This window comes from Rana temporaria, chromosome 1 (assembly GCF_905171775.1).
Source record: "Rana temporaria chromosome 1, aRanTem1.1, whole genome shotgun sequence".
NCBI lineage: Eukaryota > Metazoa > Chordata > Amphibia > Anura > Ranidae > Rana > Rana temporaria.
The window spans coordinates 203,378,397-203,397,320 of record NC_053489.1 but is presented as its reverse complement, the minus strand read 5'-3'; the positions used below and the strand labels follow the sequence as shown (position 1 = coordinate 203,397,320).

The 18,924-nt window shown below is 42.2% G+C and overlaps 1 protein-coding gene across 9 annotated transcripts in view; it reads right to left on the bottom strand.

Moving 5' to 3' along the window:
• FBRSL1 (fibrosin like 1) overlaps positions 1 to 18,924 on the bottom strand; it is a 694,818-nt gene that overhangs the window by 21,322 nt on the left and 654,572 nt on the right. For 7 of the 9 annotated variants that reach the window (XM_040347748.1, XM_040347750.1, XM_040347768.1 and 4 more), the window contains 4 exons: positions 6,401 to 6,791; positions 5,978 to 6,240; positions 3,695 to 3,924; positions 914 to 964 (listed from right to left, as the gene is read on the bottom strand). In XM_040347748.1, the coding sequence (XP_040203682.1) occupies positions 914 to 964; positions 3,695 to 3,924; positions 5,978 to 6,240; positions 6,401 to 6,791 (935 nt within the window). Of the gene's footprint in view, positions 1 to 913; positions 965 to 3,694; positions 3,925 to 4,018; positions 4,180 to 5,977; positions 6,241 to 6,400; positions 6,792 to 18,924 lie in introns of all 9 variants that reach the window. The other 2 variants (XM_040347758.1, XM_040347763.1) reach the window with 2 other exon arrangements.

Sequence of the window (18,924 nt, the reverse complement as noted above, 5' to 3'; positions counted from 1 at the left end):
TTCACCAACACACATAATAAAGAACCACCATCACTAAAATAAAACATTTTATGCAACAAAAAGTGCAAGCATTTAGAAATAAATGCAGAAAAATTGTGATGTTCCAATAGAACTTCAAGTATCCGACATAGCATCTAGTGTTACCAGAATCTTTCATTGCATAAACAGACTTCTATTTGAGGTTTAGCAGTTCTTTATATGAAAACTGGAAGCAGGGTAACAGCACAGCACAAATATAAACAATTCCAAGGACAAGTTTCTATTATATCACTAAGAAAAAATTAATAGAAATCAGATTTTTCCCAAACAGTGTTTTTTCTTTTTAGCATAGTTTAATGCTTTTTTTTTTTTAATTACATGGTAAATCAGACAGTAAAGGGTGTACTAAATGAAGAAGTTATCAGTTTAGTATTGAGTAGTAATATTGTTGATCAGCACTGTCCAACTTTGTATTTTTTCAGGGAACACTACTGAACAGTCTTTTATTTTATTTTTTTAATGGCAAATCCATAGGGAAAACGCCACAGAGAAGTGATGGGCACATCAAGCCTGTGGGACTCTAGTCAGACAGCCTTGTTCCAGGCAATCTGTCTTCCACTAGTACACAGATTAAATAGACCAAATCACAAGAGGAATCATCGGTAGCAATCACATGTCATTAGAGAAAGAGTTCAAACAAATGTGATCAGTTTACTCCACAGGGGCCATTTTCACATGTGGCACTGCAGCATTTGTACATTGTTAACTGCCTGCAGTACTTTCCATTGTCAATCACAGATGTTTGCACCCTGGCAGCAGGGAATGCAGTTTAGTCAACTGAAAATATAGAAAAGCAAGTATACACTACAGTAAATACGCTTCAGGTGCTGGGTGCAAGCACTGTGGGGTTGGTGTGTAAACATAATAAACTCACGTTAGAATGACGAAAATAAGAGCTGTCTAACTTGGGAGCGTACTTGTCAAACTAGAATGGGAAAAAAAAACAAAATGGAAAATGGGTACGGTGTTAAAAACGGATTGCATGGACATGTATATTCAACAGATTTTTTTAAAATTGAAATCAGCACCAAGTTTCAAACAAGTCAAAAAATTACAAACACTGAAGGGGTTGATTTATAAAAAAAAGAAAATATCTGCAAAGGTAAGTTTAGCAACCAGACTCTAGTTCTCATTGATCTAGTTCAAGGATCCTCAAACTACGGCCCTCCAGCTGTTGTGAAACTACATATCCCATGAGGCATTGTAAAACTCTGACATTCACAGACATGACTAGGCATGATGGGAATTGTAGTTCCTAAACAACTGGAGGGCCGTAGTTTGAAGACCTATGATCTAGTTAAACTTATGAAAAATGTATCATCCCCAAAAGTTTACCATGGACAAGAGCAGTACCTCCCCAGATCTATTCACTTAAAACATTTTACCAAAAAACTCCCACACCTAAGAGGATTCTTCATCAATCTAAAAGACTATAAAGTGAAAAGCAGATACCATAAATAAGTGTATCATTATTGGCAAAAAATATACTTTACCCCTAAGGCAGTGCTTTCCACACAATGTATTAAAGTTCAAGTAAACCCCCCTTATTGTTTTCAGCCAAGGAACCTGCCATCGTTGCCTCGGTTTAATCTACAACTTCCATAACGCTGCATGTGTGATCAGACACCAGCCATTGGATGATTTGACAGCTTGGTTGAGAGCACAACCAATGGGTGTGTTACATTTCCGGCATGTGCTAGAAATGAAAACGGTTTTACAGATGGGTTTACTTCCGCTTTAACATACAATATATCACACAGTGATTGCGGTGAAAATTAACAGTCCACCACTAAAGTTAAAAGGTTTTAGCCCAAAACGCCCCTTGGAAGAAGTCTCGGGGTGGGGTTATACGGCGACAGGAAGTGACCTCAATACGCTGACTGGAAGTGATATGGATCGGGAGGATCGCGCCGCTAGCAACACCATCCACACGGTCTGAGTGTTTGGCTACCTATACAGATTGATGAGCACAGTTTTATCTTTGGGAGTGTTATTTTTAATTGAGAATAGAATAAAGTGTCTTAAAGCTTGAGCTCTAGTGTGCACTGAAAGCTATTATGGCATTTGCAACTCTTGAGGAGAGAATAATTGTGAAGGGTTGCCGTCTTTGCTTCTCATTTTACTGATCAGAGCAACAGTGTTGGAGTTTTGTATCCAATGGGGGAGTGGAATCCACTTTGTGCACTGTGGTGGAGTAAATTTGCTGATCAAGATATATTGTGGATTTTAAATACACGAAGAGTGATTTGTGAAGACATTTTGATTATTATGTCTTTTGGACTATAACTATTCACTTTAGAGGTGGACTGTTAATTTTCACCACAATTACTGGGTGATATATTAATACTTTAAGTGTGGAAAGCTCTGCCAAAGGGGGGACGTTTATTTACCCATTTTTTGGTAGATAGATCCATTTACTGCTGAGCAGATTGCCTGTACAGTCCTTTTTAAAGTCATTGTTAACTGAATACATACGACTTTCAGAAAATAATTAACACCAACCATTTAGTGCTTTCAAAAAGTAAATCTGATTCCTCACTGGTTATGGGACTTTGTTGATTAAATTACTGTATTTATTGGTGTATAACACTTTTACCCTGAAAATAGAGGGTAAACTGTGCCTGCGTGTTATACGCAGGGGGCGGTGGATCGTTTTTTCCCTGAAACTTCCCTCTTAAAGTTAGGGTGCGTGTTATACGCCTGTGCGTGTTATACGCCGATAAATACGATAGTTATTAAAACTGAGGGCTAAATGTTTACTCTGGCAACAAGAGGCTCTTAGAGATTAGAAAATTCCCAACCACATTTAAATATCATTAAATTGCATACATGTAAATACTTATTTAAAAAAAAAAAAAAAAAAAGAAGGAAGAAATCTTAGATTATGTTAAACGGCAATCAACGTATGAATACAAATCAAACATCCCCGATGCATACAAAACTATCCATCAATACAGCAAACAGGCACACGGTCAGACAAACATTGTTGAAATTACACCAAATCAGTGTTTAAACTATTGTGATATGCACTAAAGTTTTTAGTATAGGATGTAACATGCCACAGGCTAAACCATAAAAGTCAACATCTTTGTTAATAAAGATTTACTTTACATTCTTCATAAAGTCAGTGTCACAACGAAAGTGAAAGAGGCGGAGCAGAAACTTGTGTTTTACACCAGCTGGAATGAAATGCACTTGGAAGTCAGCTCCTATTTTACTTCAAACCTTTCTCTACTGATGAGAGAACAAAGATTTTTTGTTTATGTATCAATATGTGGATTTTTATAGTTAGGCATGTGACATGTACTCGACTTAAATGTCGGTGGGATGTAATACATAAAAAAATAATAAAAAATTGAACCACTTCCCTCCTGTAGAATTTAGGAGAGGTCATCCACGACCTTGATAAGCTAGTCAAGCCAGCTCAGATAAAAAATATCTGCATTTTATCTACTAAAGCCTGCAATGTACCTGGATTGAATGAGCATTATTATCACCAGGACATTAAATATGTGAAAATAAAATGTGCAAAAAAAAAAAAAGACCCTTTTCAAGAAACGCCAACTTTGACCCCAATGACTGTATATGCCAAGAGATAAGGAAGTGGAGGGAAAAGGGAAGTGGGTTCGGACGTTGGTGTGCTACTTATCCTCACATTTCGAGCTGGGGTACGCACCATGGTAGGTGCATTAGGCGGCATAAGCTGCGTCTGGGGTAGGCTGGATGTGAAGGGAGTAAAAGTGTGCTGATGGGTGTGTTGGTGCGTGTGTTGGTGCTGGTGAAACTCTGCCCTCAGCATTGGCACTGAGCCGAGATGGGCACCGGCCCGGTCCGAGGTCTGAACCAAAAATCGATTATTCAGCTCCTGTCTGAGAAGTTCATGATCTAAATTAGACAAAAAGACAAAAAAAAAGACACAGAGGCCCATCGGCCCATCAGTTTCCCCAAAGACATAAAAGGAAAAAGCGCAGATATTCACCTGGCATTCCCTGTTTCTGCAGGTCATGCTGTGGTGGTTTTCTACGTGAGGACTCATTGGTGGAGGTAAGAGAGATGCCTGTGACAAAGTACCAATCAGAATCCCCGAATGAGGCTGGCAATACATGATTGGTTGGTTGAATGATATCAACAGGCTGGTATCTAAAGACAAGAAAGAACACCATGAGTCATCTCAGGAGAAAACATAACGGGCCTTATTATGCAGTACAACAAGCCACACCCAACTAGCCTAACCCTATTCCCAAACTGTGGTCTGGAAATAATCTGATCAGTGGCTATAAACCAGATATATTCAATGGTAGCAGGAAATTGTCAATTAAACACACCTGCTAGTTCTGGCATATTTCTTAAATGGTATTTAAGAAAGCTCAGCGCGCATGCCAACACTTGTTTAGTAGTAGTTGGAATAAATGACCCAAATGAAAATTAAAACTACAAGCTGACACACTAACAACATTAGCATTAAGTAAACAACCCCAAATACCTAAAGGGATACATGCATATATTTAAGCTATTCCTATAAGGGTGCCTTTTCATGGGCATGAAGCTCCGCTCTTTTGAATTTTCACCAACTGGCAGCTGTTATCAGCTGTCAGTGAACACATGTTCATATCGATGCATCTGTCTCCAACGTGCAAGCCTTTGCTGGCACACATAGGGGCATATTTATAACGCAGTGAATGCGACTTTCATCAAACATTCACTGGTGGTGAATCACTGTCATTGAAAAAACACATGAACCTGAAAGATTCACCGGCAGTTAATGTTTGGTAAATGTCAAAATCGTGACTTTTCAAATATCCCCATAGTGTCATGCAAGAAGCTCAATTTGAGAAGATAACAGATCCGCTGACTGCCATTAAAAGACGGTGGATGTTTGTGGGAGGAGAGCTTGCCACTGGAAAGGCACCCCAAGTTAAACAAACTTCTTGACATATAATAAAGTAGTAGAACACAGCACACGCACACATTTGCTTACTACATCTCTCACTTTCTAGATCATGACTACACAACTTTGGTTCTCAGAAGATGAATAGAGACAATTATCTAAGGGTAGGCAAAACTATTCTATATGGTGAGCCTTCATGGTTAATTCAGCACTGTCTATTAATTTGTTACATTCTACAGACATGTGCAGATCCTGGTCTGAGAACCAGAGTTGTGCTAGTCTAGTGGTGGAGATTTAAAAGAGAACAGTAGGTAACTATGTAGTATGTAGATTTTGGAGCACTGACACCTGGTTACAATTCAATTAAATATATGTGCTACTTTAAGATCTGACTTTCTGAAATCATTTAAGAAATAGGTTTTAAAAAGATAATGCTTACCGTTTTATTACGAGATGGGCGATTACAAAACTGCACAGTATATCTGTTTAAAAAGTATCATTTGGACTCCATTCCTAAAGTATACATTTCTCTGGAGACCACTCCATGTTGCTTTGGAATCCTGGCCTAAATATGTTCAGTGTTTTCCTTGTGTTTTATATAAAAATTGTATATGGCTTTATCAAAGCATGTAGTACTGAATCCTAATTATTTGATAAAATTGCATTTCAGAGTACAATTATGGCAAAGATTACTAGCCTTTAGCATTAAGTGCTTTATAAAACATGGGTAATGCTAATGTAGGCATTGTTTAAATAGTGAGGAAGTTTGAATCTGACTATGCCACGGACATCTTTGGCAATATATTACATAGAAGAATACAAGGCCAGCTGCAGGCACAGGCACGTCTTCTCTGTGTGGGACAAACTGCCTACACTACAAGGATATGTTAATATTACAGGTAATACCATGCTGGACTCTTTAAAAGATATCTTTACATTAACTGTCAATGTTTTAGCAATATATCTGGCAAAATTAGTCAGTACTGTATGAAGGTTGTTTTGTTACAGACACATAATATTTCATCCATACATCAGCACAGATCTACCTACCTGAATATCCAGCTCCAGCAGGGTGCCCAGGGATTACAAGGCCATTAGTAGGTAAAGACGGTGGAGGTGGTAGTGAGGGAGGGGTGGCAAACATGGCCGGATGATGCTGAGTTTGAGATCTGAGAGCAAAGTGTGAGGTAGCAAGGTTGGAGATGGAGAGGGGCAGACCCGATCCAGCAGGGTGATGTGGTGGAATCTGGGGGGAAGACGGTAGGTGCTTGGGTATGCTGATACTAGCTGCACTGCTAGCACTGCTACTCCGGCTGTAAGTGAAGGAGAAAAAAAAAGTTATTGCATCCACATACATTTGTCTCAATGCACCATTGTTAACAGTTAATATCAAATATGTCAAATCATTTCAAGCAGGCAAAACTACAGTGCAAAGCTTTTGAAGTTTAGTGTATCCAAAGAGTGTCCAGTTACCTGATGCTGGTAATTCCGTTTTGCGGAAGCTGCTGATGCCCAGGGTAGTTAAGGTGTGAAGAGATATGATTCTGAGTCCGTAACTCAATAGGCAACAACTGAGGCTGAGACAAAGGCCGAGACTGAGGACGTGGTTGAGGTTGAGGTGTAAGTCTTGGCGGAGCTGGGGCAACAATAGTAGGTTCCTTCTTTACTAGAGGGCTAGCCCGAGTACTCGATGCCGGTGTAGATGAGGCAGACGTGACAATAGCAGCAGGAGGTGGTGGTGGACTATGTATGGGTGGGATATAAAGAACCTCTGTGTTCAGTTCCTGGCTGCGTTCTAGTCCTGATACTTTAGGGTGGCAGGGAGCCTGAGACTCAGACTTATCATTCAAAAGTGTACCTAGACCTAATGAGAAAACATAGCTATTATTTCTAAAGGCATTAAACTGAAAGAACAGAACAACTGTAAAAGGTTAAGTTATGTGCAAAATTGTAATGTCAATGTATTAAGCGATTGCCCCTGGAAGGCAATTACCTCATTTGCAACACACCAAAATCCACAATATCATCTCTTAGTAGTATGAGATTGAAATCGGCCATATTGTGCATCACGAAAATTCATCAGTTAGATTATCTAGTGCAGATGCTAAATGTGCACCATGTTGCTGGCTGAAGGGCAAAGGAGTCAGATAATAAAGTAGTAAAGGGGGAGAGAAGAGGGTTAAAAGGAGGGGGGGGGAAGAGGGTTAAAAGGAGGGGGGGGGAAGAGGGTTAAAAGGAGGGGGGGGGGGGAGAGGGTTAAAAGGAGGGGGAGAGAAAGAGGGTTAAAAGGAGGGGGGAGAAAGAGGGTTAAAAGAAAGGGGGAGAAAGAGGGTTAAAAGAAAGGGGGAGAAAGAGGGTTAAAAGAAAGGGGGAGAAAGAGGGTTAAAAGAAAGGGGGAGAAAGAGGGTTAAAAGAAAGGGGGAGAAAGAGGGTTAAAAGAAAGGGGGAGAAAGAGGGTTAAAAGAAAGGGGGAGAAAGAGGGTTAAAAGAAAGGGGGAGAAAGAGGGTCAAAAGAAAGGGGGAGAAAGAGGGTCAAAAGAAAGGGGGAGAAAGAGGGTCAAAAGAAAGGGGGAGAAAGAGGGTCAAAAGAAAGGGGGAGAAAGAGGGTCAAAAGAAAGGGGGAGAAAGAGGGTCAAAAGAAAGGGGGAGAAAGAGGGTTAAAAGAAAGGGGGAGAAAGAGGGTTAAAAGAAAGGGGGAGAAAGAGGGTTAAAAGAAAGGGGGAGAAAGAGGGTCAAAAGAAAGGGGGAGAAAGAGGGTTAAAAGAAAGGGGGAGAAAGAGGGTTAAAAGAAAGGGGGAGAGAGAGGGATAAAAGAAAGGGGGAGAGAGAGGGATAAAGGAAAGGGGGAGAAAGAGGGTTAAAAGCTGAGGTTCACCCAAAAGTGAACCTCCGCTTTTCGGAACACTAACCCCCCCCCCCCTCCGCTGTCACATTTGGCACCTTTCAGGGGGGAGGTCGTGCAGATACCTGTATACTACAGGTATTTGCATCACTTCCAGGTATAGACTGCCGCGGGAGTCCCACCCCTTTGCGTCACCCCCCCCCGTTGTGGGAAACAAACGGCTCGCAGAACACAGCGGGGACCAGTGAGGACGACGCAGTGCAACTCGCGCATACGCAATAGAGAATCAGGCAGTGAAGCCGCATCGCTTCACTTCCCGATTCCCTCACCGAGGATGGCGGCGGGGGAAGCCGAGAGCTTGCTTGCCCTTGCCCGCCGACCTAGACAGGCAAGTGTCCATTTATTTTTTTAAAGTCAGCAGCTGCAGTATTTGTAGCTGCTGGATTTAAAAAAAAAAAAAAAAATTCAGGTGAACCCCCGTTTTAAAGGAGGGGGGGGGGAAGACGGTTAAAGGAGGGGAGGGGGAGAAGGAGGGGAGGGGGAGAAAGAGGGTTAAAGGAGGAGAGAGGGTTAAAAGGAGGGGAGGGGGAGAAAGAGGGTTAAAAGGAGGGGAGGGGGAGAAAGAGGGTTAAAAGGAGGGGAGGGGGAGAAAGAGGGTTAAAAGGAGGGGAGGGGGGAGAAAGAGGGTTAAAAGGAGGGGAGGGGGAGAAAGAGGGTTAAAAGGAGCGGAGGGGGGAGAAAGGGGGTTAAAAGGAGGGGAGGGGGGAGAAAGAGGGTTACAAGGAGGGGAGGGGGGAGAAAGAGGGTTAAAAGGAGGGGAGGGGGGAGAAAAAGGGTTAAAAGGAGCGGAGGGGGGAGAAAGAGGGTTAAAAGGTGCGGAGGGGGGAGAAAGAGGGTTAAAAGGAGGGGAGGGGGGAAAAAGAGGGTTAAAAGGAGGGGAGGGGGGAGAAAGAGGGTTAAAAGGAGGGGAGGGGGAGAAAGAGGGTTAAAAGGAGGGGAGGGGGGAGAAAGAGGGTTGAAAGGAGGAGAGGGGGGAGAAAGAGGGTTAAAAGGAGGGGAGGGGGGAGAAAAAGGGTTAAAAGGAGGGGAGGGGGAGAAAGAGGGTTAAAGGAGGGGGGAGGAAGAGGGTAGAAAGAGGGTTGAGAGTAGGAAAAGGGGAGAGTTAGGAACGCATGAACAGCTACCAGTACATTTTTACGATGCAGAATTATGCACATAGCCATTTAACCTCTTGCTGACCACAACACACACATGCAGAGACAAGAAAGGTGGGCTTTAATGCCCAGCATCATACATTACACATTAGCTTTCATTGGGACAAAGGGTTGTGGGCTCCCAGCGAACTGAGCCATTATTCTGATCATGTGACTGCTGTGAGAGGCAACCACAGTGATCACATGATACAGAAGCCACACCACCTTTAGGGCATTTAAGCCAATTTAGGGCCATCAGGGGGTGGCGTTAAGAGCTTTTTAAAGAAAGTTAAGATTATATACTTTGCAAAAGGTCATAAACAGGTAACATAGTAATTTTCATATAACATTCAAGGAAAATTAAACTACTCTGGAATCTTCATCCTTACAAAAAAGCTGTATACAAATGATGTCAAAGGCAATAACACGTCTTCAATCAAGCAGTGCAAACAGTGTGATAATGACACTCAATATGTATTGATTCACAATGATCTCACACGTTCTATAGGTTACTGCGCTAACTAAAATAAACTATTTTGCAAAACATTTTAACATGATATTGAGAAATTACTTTAATATGTTTTAAAAAAACACACACACACACACACACACACACACACACACACACACACAAATTGGGCATAAACTGACTTTCTAGGAAAACGAACAAATAGCTGAACCTGAAAAGCAGATTTGCCTGACAAACTGTCTGCCGTGGTCTGGAGGAAGAAAAAAAAAAAAAAAAAACCTTAGCAGCTGCTACTATCAATTTCCTCTTGTCAGTATCTTGATTGTCAAGAGAAGTGAAACAGACATTTGCCAGGTTTAATAAACTGCACTGACCCAATATTTGCTGAAAGACAGCTGGTGTAGGTTTAGTGAATCCTCTCTACATTTTTACTCCAGCGTAACCCTTAATCTAATTGTTGGGACCAACGGAACCCTTGCCCAATCAAAACATCAGAGATCAGTGGGAAAAATGTCACCACTTAGTGGTCAGTGGCACAAATGCCTACCTTACAGCAGTGGGGAGAATGCCATTCTAAGAGGCAGCTAAGATTACTGGTGTCATGATGATGGCCCTGTCAACTAGCATTGGCCCTGGAAGTATACATGCACCATCAGATGGGAGGCCAATCAGTCAACTCCAGGAACACCTTAGAAAATTCGGTAAGTACCCCTTAGGGTCCCCACAGATCGCTGATTGAGAATGGTTTGCTTAATGCATGAAGTGCAAAAGATTCAAGAACCACTAGCGCATTTTGAAATGATGGTGGCTGCAGGGAAAGGGAACCGATAGGAGTAGAACATGTTGCCAAATGTGAAGATAGCCTTTAAAAATATTAGGCCCCTTTCAGACAGACGGATAGAATGGTGCTTTTAGCTGCGGATTTTCTATTTTTCTACCACAGCTAAAAGCACACAATGTTTTCCTATGGCCCCATTCACACACAGCGTTTGCGTGCGATTACGTTACATGCGGTTTGGTGCGAATAGAAAAAATAGAATTGAATGTGTCCAGGTGCGATGTAGCGCAGCTATATGCACATAACCACAGGTAATCGCAGTCTTTTTTGTCAACTGCGGATAGCAGCGTTTTAGAATTCAAGGGACCCAAACAAAAATAAAAAAATAAAAAAATAAAAAGGGTTGCTATGGAAATGAATACCGCAGCTAAACGCGGCTGCAATTAAACGCACGTAAACGCATGTAATCGCAATGTGCAAATGCAGCTAATCGCAGTGCCTGGAGCAAACTTTCAAACTTCTATGCTATAGCGCCTAGTAAGGGAGCTTTCATTCCCATCACTCCCAGCATGTAGTTGGCACAGGAAGATATGAAGCTGAACCAAGAAATGGAGGAATTATCCTGATTAAGCAGGAGGTATGTGAATAATCACCCTACCCTCCCAGATTTGACAGCTACTGGGGGATCTTCTCCCTCCGCTGGCTGACTAAAAAAAACCCCTGCCCAGCCTTAACATTCATTCAGTGTTCTGTGGATGGAAAAACTACAAGTCCCATCAGCCTTTGCGGCTCTTGGCTTGTAGTGCTCAATGAACTACCAGAGTGCTGCTGATCGCTCTAGGTAGCTCATTGAGTTTCCTGTAAGGGTCTAACTGCCTGTCTGTATCAGAGGTATAGGCAGACAACTATACAGTCTGTCCCGAACAAAATAATAAATGCATATTTTTGGTTTGGACCGGTGCACAAAGAAAGGTCCATAAAGATTTTGATGAGCGAGTTTGGGGTGGAGGAACTTTACTGCCCTGCCAAAGTCCTGACCGCAACCCTGTAGAACACCTTTGGGACGAGTTAGAGCAGAGACTGCGAGCCAGGCCATCTCATCCACATCAGTTCCTGACCTCACAAATGCACTTCTGGAAGAATGATCAAACATTCCCATAGACACACTCCTAAACCTTGTAGGCACCCTTCCCAGAAGAGTTGAAGCCATTATAGCTGCAAAGGGTGGGTCAACTTAATATTTATCTCTACAGATGAAGACTGGGATGCTATTAAAGTTCATGTGCACGTAGGCAGGCATATTAATACTTTTGGTAAAATAGTGTATGTAGATCAATCATGAATGCAGCCGTATGCCTGGTTTTAGGTTTTGACACCACACATGGTATATTTAACATGATAAAAGAGCCATGTGATCAACTACATGATGTTCTATTGGCATCAACATCTACAGAGCCTCCGATATCTCTGGTAATGGTAAATGGTATCTAGCCGCCACAATGTCATATACACATACAATGGTGCCAGTCCTCTGGGTTCTTTACCGATTTAACACTAATCAGTTAAAGCGGAGTTCCGGCCACAATTTCACTTTTTATATATAAATACCCCTGTAATACACAAGCTTAATGTATTCTAGTAAAGTTAGTCTGTAAACTAAGGTCCGTTTTGTTAGGTTGTTACAGCATTTAGACACTTTATAAAATAGAAATTGACTGGGGCCATCTTAAGTGTGGGCATCATGAAGCCAGACTGTATGACTTCCTGGATTTCAGCCTTGCAGATCTCGCACATGCTCAGTGCTGCACAAGCAGTGTCAGATCAGGTTTCAGCACCTGTACTGTCCAAGTCACATGATTCTTCGAGACTGGGAAGTGCACAGACTCCTGGAAAGTTACACCCACTACATTCCCAGGAGTCTGTGCGGTGTAGGTTAGGAAGCTTAAGCACCTAGGTGCAGGAAGAGGGAAGATTAACTATTCTGCCTAGCAACAACACTTTGAAGGCATCTAAAAAAATATATATATTTTCTTAAAGGACTAATGACATTTTTTTTAAAACTACTGATGTAATGTTATGATTATAGGTGAAACTCCACTTTAAATCCAAGTCAAAGCCTCTAGTCCGGCTTGCGTACCTTGCATATTCCTGTGAAGCCTACAGAAGCCCTCTTCCCCACCACCTTTCTCCCAGGCCTCTCACAGACATTGGAGATTCAGCACCTGCAGTGAGAGCCTGACGGCCAGGGCAACTGCAGACAGGGATACATTGATGGAGGCAGCTAAGCAGCACAACAGGGGACAGAGAGGATATGCTCTGGGGAAGAGGAAACATTTGAGCTTGTGTATATATATCTACCTACATACTGTGAACACCTGTCAGAGGCATAGCCACAGGGGGACCGATCTGACAGATACATACAGGGGATTTGTTCCTTACAGGGAGGCACACATTAGATTAATTGTATTGAGAAAAGCAGGCTCCTTCAACCAGAACGGATCTAGACATATATAATTCATGTACTTGCTGTGCATCTACAGTGCGCAGGAGCCACATACACCCAGTGAGCAACCGAGTACAGCCATTACCAGAGGTTAAATCTTTTTCCAGTTATTTACAATTGATGTAGTCTTTACTGTATCCGATTTCTGAACACCATTCTTTGATGGTCCATTTGGTAATATAAGAGTTGGTAGCTAATGTGAAAAATGGCGATCAAAACAAACCGCAAACTCATGTAAAAGAAGTAGCATAGCTTGCTGGCTGTCACTAGCTATTCACATTAACTGTCATCCAGCCCTCTGAGTGAGTTATTAATCACAGCAATTAAATCATGAACACGGCCCTGGTGCACATATTGAGCCCCTACCAACAGATCGATGAAAGCAAATCTCTAGAGGCAATTACTGTTCAGTGTAATGCAGCTGCCTATTATTTACAGCATGATGAGGAGCTGGTTGTACGAACCATGTTCTGTACAATACTCGCTCTCTGCTATACTCCATGGACCTCAGGATAGGTACTATATAATTGTTCCAATTTCTCACCCAATCCTGGCTTTGGCCTCAGATATCTACATGAATGTTAGGCTGTGCATGTTACTCTCTGGGCCAATGCATTGCTTCAGCTCTGTTGTTGTGTAGCCTTATGGCAATCAATCTTAAAAGTAAAGCGCTGCGTAAACTGTTGGCACTATTTAAATCCTGAATAATAATAATACTGGTCCCCGCTCTCTCCTGGGAACACAGTTTCCCAGAAGACAGCAGGGGGGGTTGTTGACGCGAAGGGGCGTGACCGGAAGTGGTGCAAATTCCTGTTTTATACAGGTCCACACTTGGCTACAGACATTTAGTTACGGAGCTGGAGGAACTACAAGTACGGTGAGGCCACAACACTTGTGCTCCATTGAGAACCAAGAGTCCCTCTGCTGCAGTGGTAAATGTGATTTTTTTTGCACAGCCACACCAAATTCAAATCTGAAAGGAGCCATTGACAGAAGAATCTCCAGATTGTTTAGGTGGTACACCCTAAAGACCCAGTACACAACATAAGAAAAATGGTCATCCGATTTTCCACATTGTTTCACAGCAGGTCAGAACCGAGGATGGTACTAATTGTACGAAAAGTCTCGAACGATGAAGGATTTTTTTTTGTTTGATTATTGTGGTCTATGGTTTCTCATCAAGCGCAGTCTTTCATATCCGATTTTTCCTTTGCCCCCATTCTTCTTGTCTCGATTTTTATTATACAAAAACAGTACACTATAAAACAAAAATCCTTGGTTGTGTTCATGGACGAGAAAAATGTTGGCCTTTGACGCTTCGGAAATTATTGTTTGGAATGTATGAATCGGATGTTGAAAGTTGTATACACACTATATGAAAAACGAATGATCATTCAGATTTTCTCATAATGCGTACCCCACTTAAGGATACAACATGAAACATGGACCGAAATGCGGAGGTCATTTTTAAGATCTAGGAGGTGGTGTGATGTTGCATTTGTGAAAAACCTTAATTGAAGTGACTTGGGTGAAAAAAATAGGCAGGCTAAAGAAAAAAAACAGTTTCTCAAAGGCTCTGACGAAAGGGGTTCACCTCTGAAACGCGTCAGCCATACGCCGGTCTGATACCATCTGATCAGTGCCGTCATCGTGTTCGGTGGTGATGCGGTGTACCTGATATATCATCTGTTAAGCGCTTTTTATAACTCATTTTGCAAGTATGACCATTGTTTTAATATATCTAATAAATCCTTTTTAAACGGTAACACACTAGGTCGGTGCGCCCACTTATATTTTAACAGTTTCTCAAAGCCTTAAGCAATAATTTTATCAGTACCTCTTAGAAGGGATGCATTTAGTAAGCATCATAGGCTGGCAATTGTATGTTATGGCACTACAGACGAATTCCATCATTCTACTAAAATGCTTAAAACCTCTTTCAGCACAGGCCATAAAAGAGGTTTAAATACAGACATTTAGAGGAGCAAAATAAGACTAAAAAGCAGATGGTGGGGTGAACCCAAATCTATATCTTCTGGATCACCATTTCAGTTGAAACTCTTCATAACCCCACTGTGAAAGATCATGTGTTTTCTGGCACACTGTATAAGGAAGCATCTGACAAATATGTCTACAGGCAAAGGTCTTCAACTTGAAAATCAAGACAAGATGAGCTACCAGTTGCTAATTAAGACCCTTGAATTGTATGGCAAGTGTCCCATACATCCTGCAACCATGGCAACCTAGACTTGCACAGCAGTCAAGAATGTTTAACCCTTCATTGTCCTTTATACCTACACACACAGGAACAGCTTGCTTAGTCAATTTCACAGTGAAACTGCAGCCTTGCATATGCACCAAAACTAACGTGTACACAGATCAGCCGTAACATTAGGACCACCCACCGTAACCCATTAAGCTATGGACCTTACTAGACCCCTACTGGTATGCTGTGGTATCTGACACAAAGCCATCACTAGCAGACTTTTTAAAAGGATATGTTAACCATTACCTGCAAAAAAAAAAAAAAAAAAAAAGTGCATTTATTTTTGGCAGGAGCCTGTCAAGCATTGCACCAGTGACCAGAAGATAGCCGGTGCCATGCAGGTCTCCTGCAGACCTGTCAGTGTATCCGTTTCCTTGTTCAAGGAAGCCAATACATGCTGACAGGAAGAATGAACGAACTTGTAGTTTTCTACAAAAGCACTGTGAATGAGTGATGCGGCCGGGTGGGCAGAGCCCTGCACAGCCACATCTAGACTGCAACTATGCAGCTCCATAAACAAACTGCGACACACGGTGCGTTCTCAAACCTTTCTATTGAAACCAGGGTTAACTTTATTTGCAATTTGGGTTACAGTAGCTTTTCTATTGGTTTGGACTACATGGGCCAGCCTTTTTTCTGTCACAATTTTGTTTTTTTTTAACTTGTAAACACAGAGTCTGAAAAACAGGCTTGGTCCTTAAGTGGTTAAACACATCAAGGACCACATGTCCACTTGCTGCCTAATATATCCCAGCACTTTCAGATGCCACTATATTGAGATACTCAGTGATAATCAGAGACACTGCACCATCTTTATCACCTTCACATCCACACAATGACCCTCTGGAACAGGGGTGTCAAACTCAATTTCATTGTGGGCCGCATCAGCATTATGATTGCCCTCAAAAGGGCCAGTTGTATCTGTAAAACTAGATGTCCAGTGAGACCCCTCCCCTTACATTAGATGTCAAGAGCCACCCCACCATCAGAAGTTGTGTCCCCCTTGCTCCCTCACATCAGTGTACCCCCTTGCTCCTTTACATCAGTGTACCCCCTTTCCTTATGCTGCTGCTGGGAAGAAGCTGGATGCATTGCTTGAAAGCAGAAAGTGATGGTCTGGAGTAGGACCAGAGGAGGGCTGGAGCTCTCTTGCAGTTGCAGGAGAGTTGCGAGGGCCACATGAAATGGCCTGGAGGGCCGGATTCGGCCCGCGGGCCTTGTGTTTGACACCTGTGCTCTAGATCATCTCCCTGTACAGACACTGCACCCCCTGGCCACCTTCACATACAGAAGCCGAATTGGTTACCATGTACAGCTGCACCAGATTCGGACTGCACCAGTATTAGTAAATCTACCCCAGAGTCCCATCAAGGCCCCCCAATTTAGGTCTAGAGGTAGTCTGCACACTGTGAACCCAGCAAGCACACTCCACCATCCCCCCCCTCTCATCCACCTGGTTCGCTCCTCTTTGACTTTCTTCAGCCCCAGCTTCACCAAGTGGCCAAGACAGCCCTTACCTTTCTCTCCCCTCCTCAAATGGGTCATCAGAGAGGTCATTTCAGTTGTCATGGCGACTAGGCCCTACACTAAAACTGTATTATAGTGTATAATACTGAAAGGGAGCACTGCTTAAATCAAACAAGTTAATGTTTAACAGTTGTAGCGCACTGAAATGTCTGTCCTATTAAACAAAATGTTCTTTAATAAACAGAGCAAGGTTTGCCACTTCTGAAAACAACACTAATCTGGAAATCAATGAGGTCTCTGCTGCCTGGGATACAGCGGAGAGAAAATTAGCAGTGCTCATCAATCTTATTGACCCATTCTGGAGATGGCAAAGGCCAGGATTTTGGTCTGAGGGGCATGGGGAGACTGGTAGAATACAAATTGCAAATCTTTCATCTTTAAAAAGGGAGCAATGCAGAACGGTCCAAAATCATAGCAAACACCAAAAAGTGTCAGCTTACATTGAACCCAACGTGCCGACTTATCAGAATTGGGTCCGTACTACATGGTTAAAGGAAATCTGTACTTAAAGAAATATGTAGTTTGCTACTGCCGACTCCCCCTCACTGCTCCGACTTTTGAAATCGGCACGACTGTGTGACGTCGTGTCCCCCAAAAAAATTACATGCCAAGAGGGCATAAAGTGGAACTTCCCGTTTTGAGAGAAGCTCTGCTTTAAGCTCTCCAACTGACAGCATGTACCTTGGTACAGGAAGGGAGAATAATAAAGTATGCAGGAGTGTGGCATTGCACCTGTGGTCCACCAGGAGTGTGGCATTGCACCTGGGATCCACTGATTGCAGAGGTAGTGCTTTGCAGGGCCCTATTAAAAATAAAATATAAAAAAAAAAATCCTCCAAAAATACCATATTTATCGGCGTATAACACTCACCCTAACTTTAAGAGGGAAGTTTCAGAAAAAAAATCTTTCCACAGCCCCCTGCACAGTTTACCCTCCATTTTCTGGGTAAAAAGGTGAGTGTTATACGCCAATAAATACAGTATGTGCATTTATGGTATGCAGCACTTGGCATTTAAGCACGGTGTACATAAAGTCAGTACTGTCTAGAAGACGGATCTATGCGTTTGTTTCGGGTCACTGATCTAGCATTACCCATGGAACAAGTATTTTTAGATGAATAGCAGCCTGCATACGTTCTCATCATATACCATAGAGGTGTATACCATTTAATCTGTAATAAAGGTTATGCATCAAAGTACCAGAGAAAAATGACAAGAGGTAAGGGGGAGTGATGCCAATTGTAGATTAATACCAACACAATGGGGAAGGTTTGGAACCCCTGTGAGGTTTCTATTACCATCTGTCCCTATTGAGTGGGTTACTCTCACCTCCTGTCCCAGTAACCTTGGCAATAGTCCCAAGCCCTTCCGATACTATGATAAACAACGTTGATTATGAAAGCAAGGCGACATTTTCCCAAAGGCAACACAGACAGCCATGAAAGCCTGGCAGATTCAAATCATTCCAAAACTAAAATTATATCTGGGATAAAGCTCCCTTTAGGACCGCGCTCTGCATTATGGAATGCATATCTATTTTTACTGGCACCCTCAATCGCATACACATTCCAAACGCACGCACATGTCAGCGTAGTCAAGTGATTATTTTTCTCCATGGATATTCATTATGGGCCTATTGCAGCAAAAAACTTTGCAAAAATATGAATGGACCCCAAATCCTGGGCAGCTTGGTGTTGAACTTCATAGCTCCAGCCTTGTAAACAGAGCGTGAGCAACGGCCAAGGGGTTCCAGCAAGGTTGTTACTTCTTATGGCTGCTCATGTGATTTTTATAAAGAACACACAGTACATAAAATCAATGTACTGATATTTTTGGGGGAATAGATTACATAAACTGGATTAAGTTGGTCATATGAAGAAACACTAGTCCTGGTGGAAATAGAGCCTCACACAAAGAAGATTTTAAATCATTTTAGCATTTTTAAAGGGTAAGGGTCACCTTTGTACACTTTTATTTCTAAATTCCAGTTCCCCTATGCACCAATAGAGCATTAATGTACTTTTTTTTCAAAACCATCAAATCTTACCATAAAATTTACAATCACTTAATTTTCTTGTCTAAATCCACGTTTCCAGAGGTTTCCATTAGAAATGTCTTCTTCCTTACAGACTGTAGGTCATGAAACAGGAAGGAGTTTACCAGCTGACCTCATTAGCACACACCCTGCATCATCTACCCTCCCACTCCCAGGTGCACGTTTTTAAATGAAATGCAATTAATCGGTGATCACCCTTCCTCACTAAATGCACAGATTGCATAGTGTACGGCCATCGTTATACAAGTAGAAAGAAGTGGACAGAAACTCTCAGCTGTCAAGCCCCGGTCACAACTCTGCATAATGGGAACTCGCATTCCCACAAAACTATTTTTTTTGCGAGGGGATTTTGGAGCATTTTGC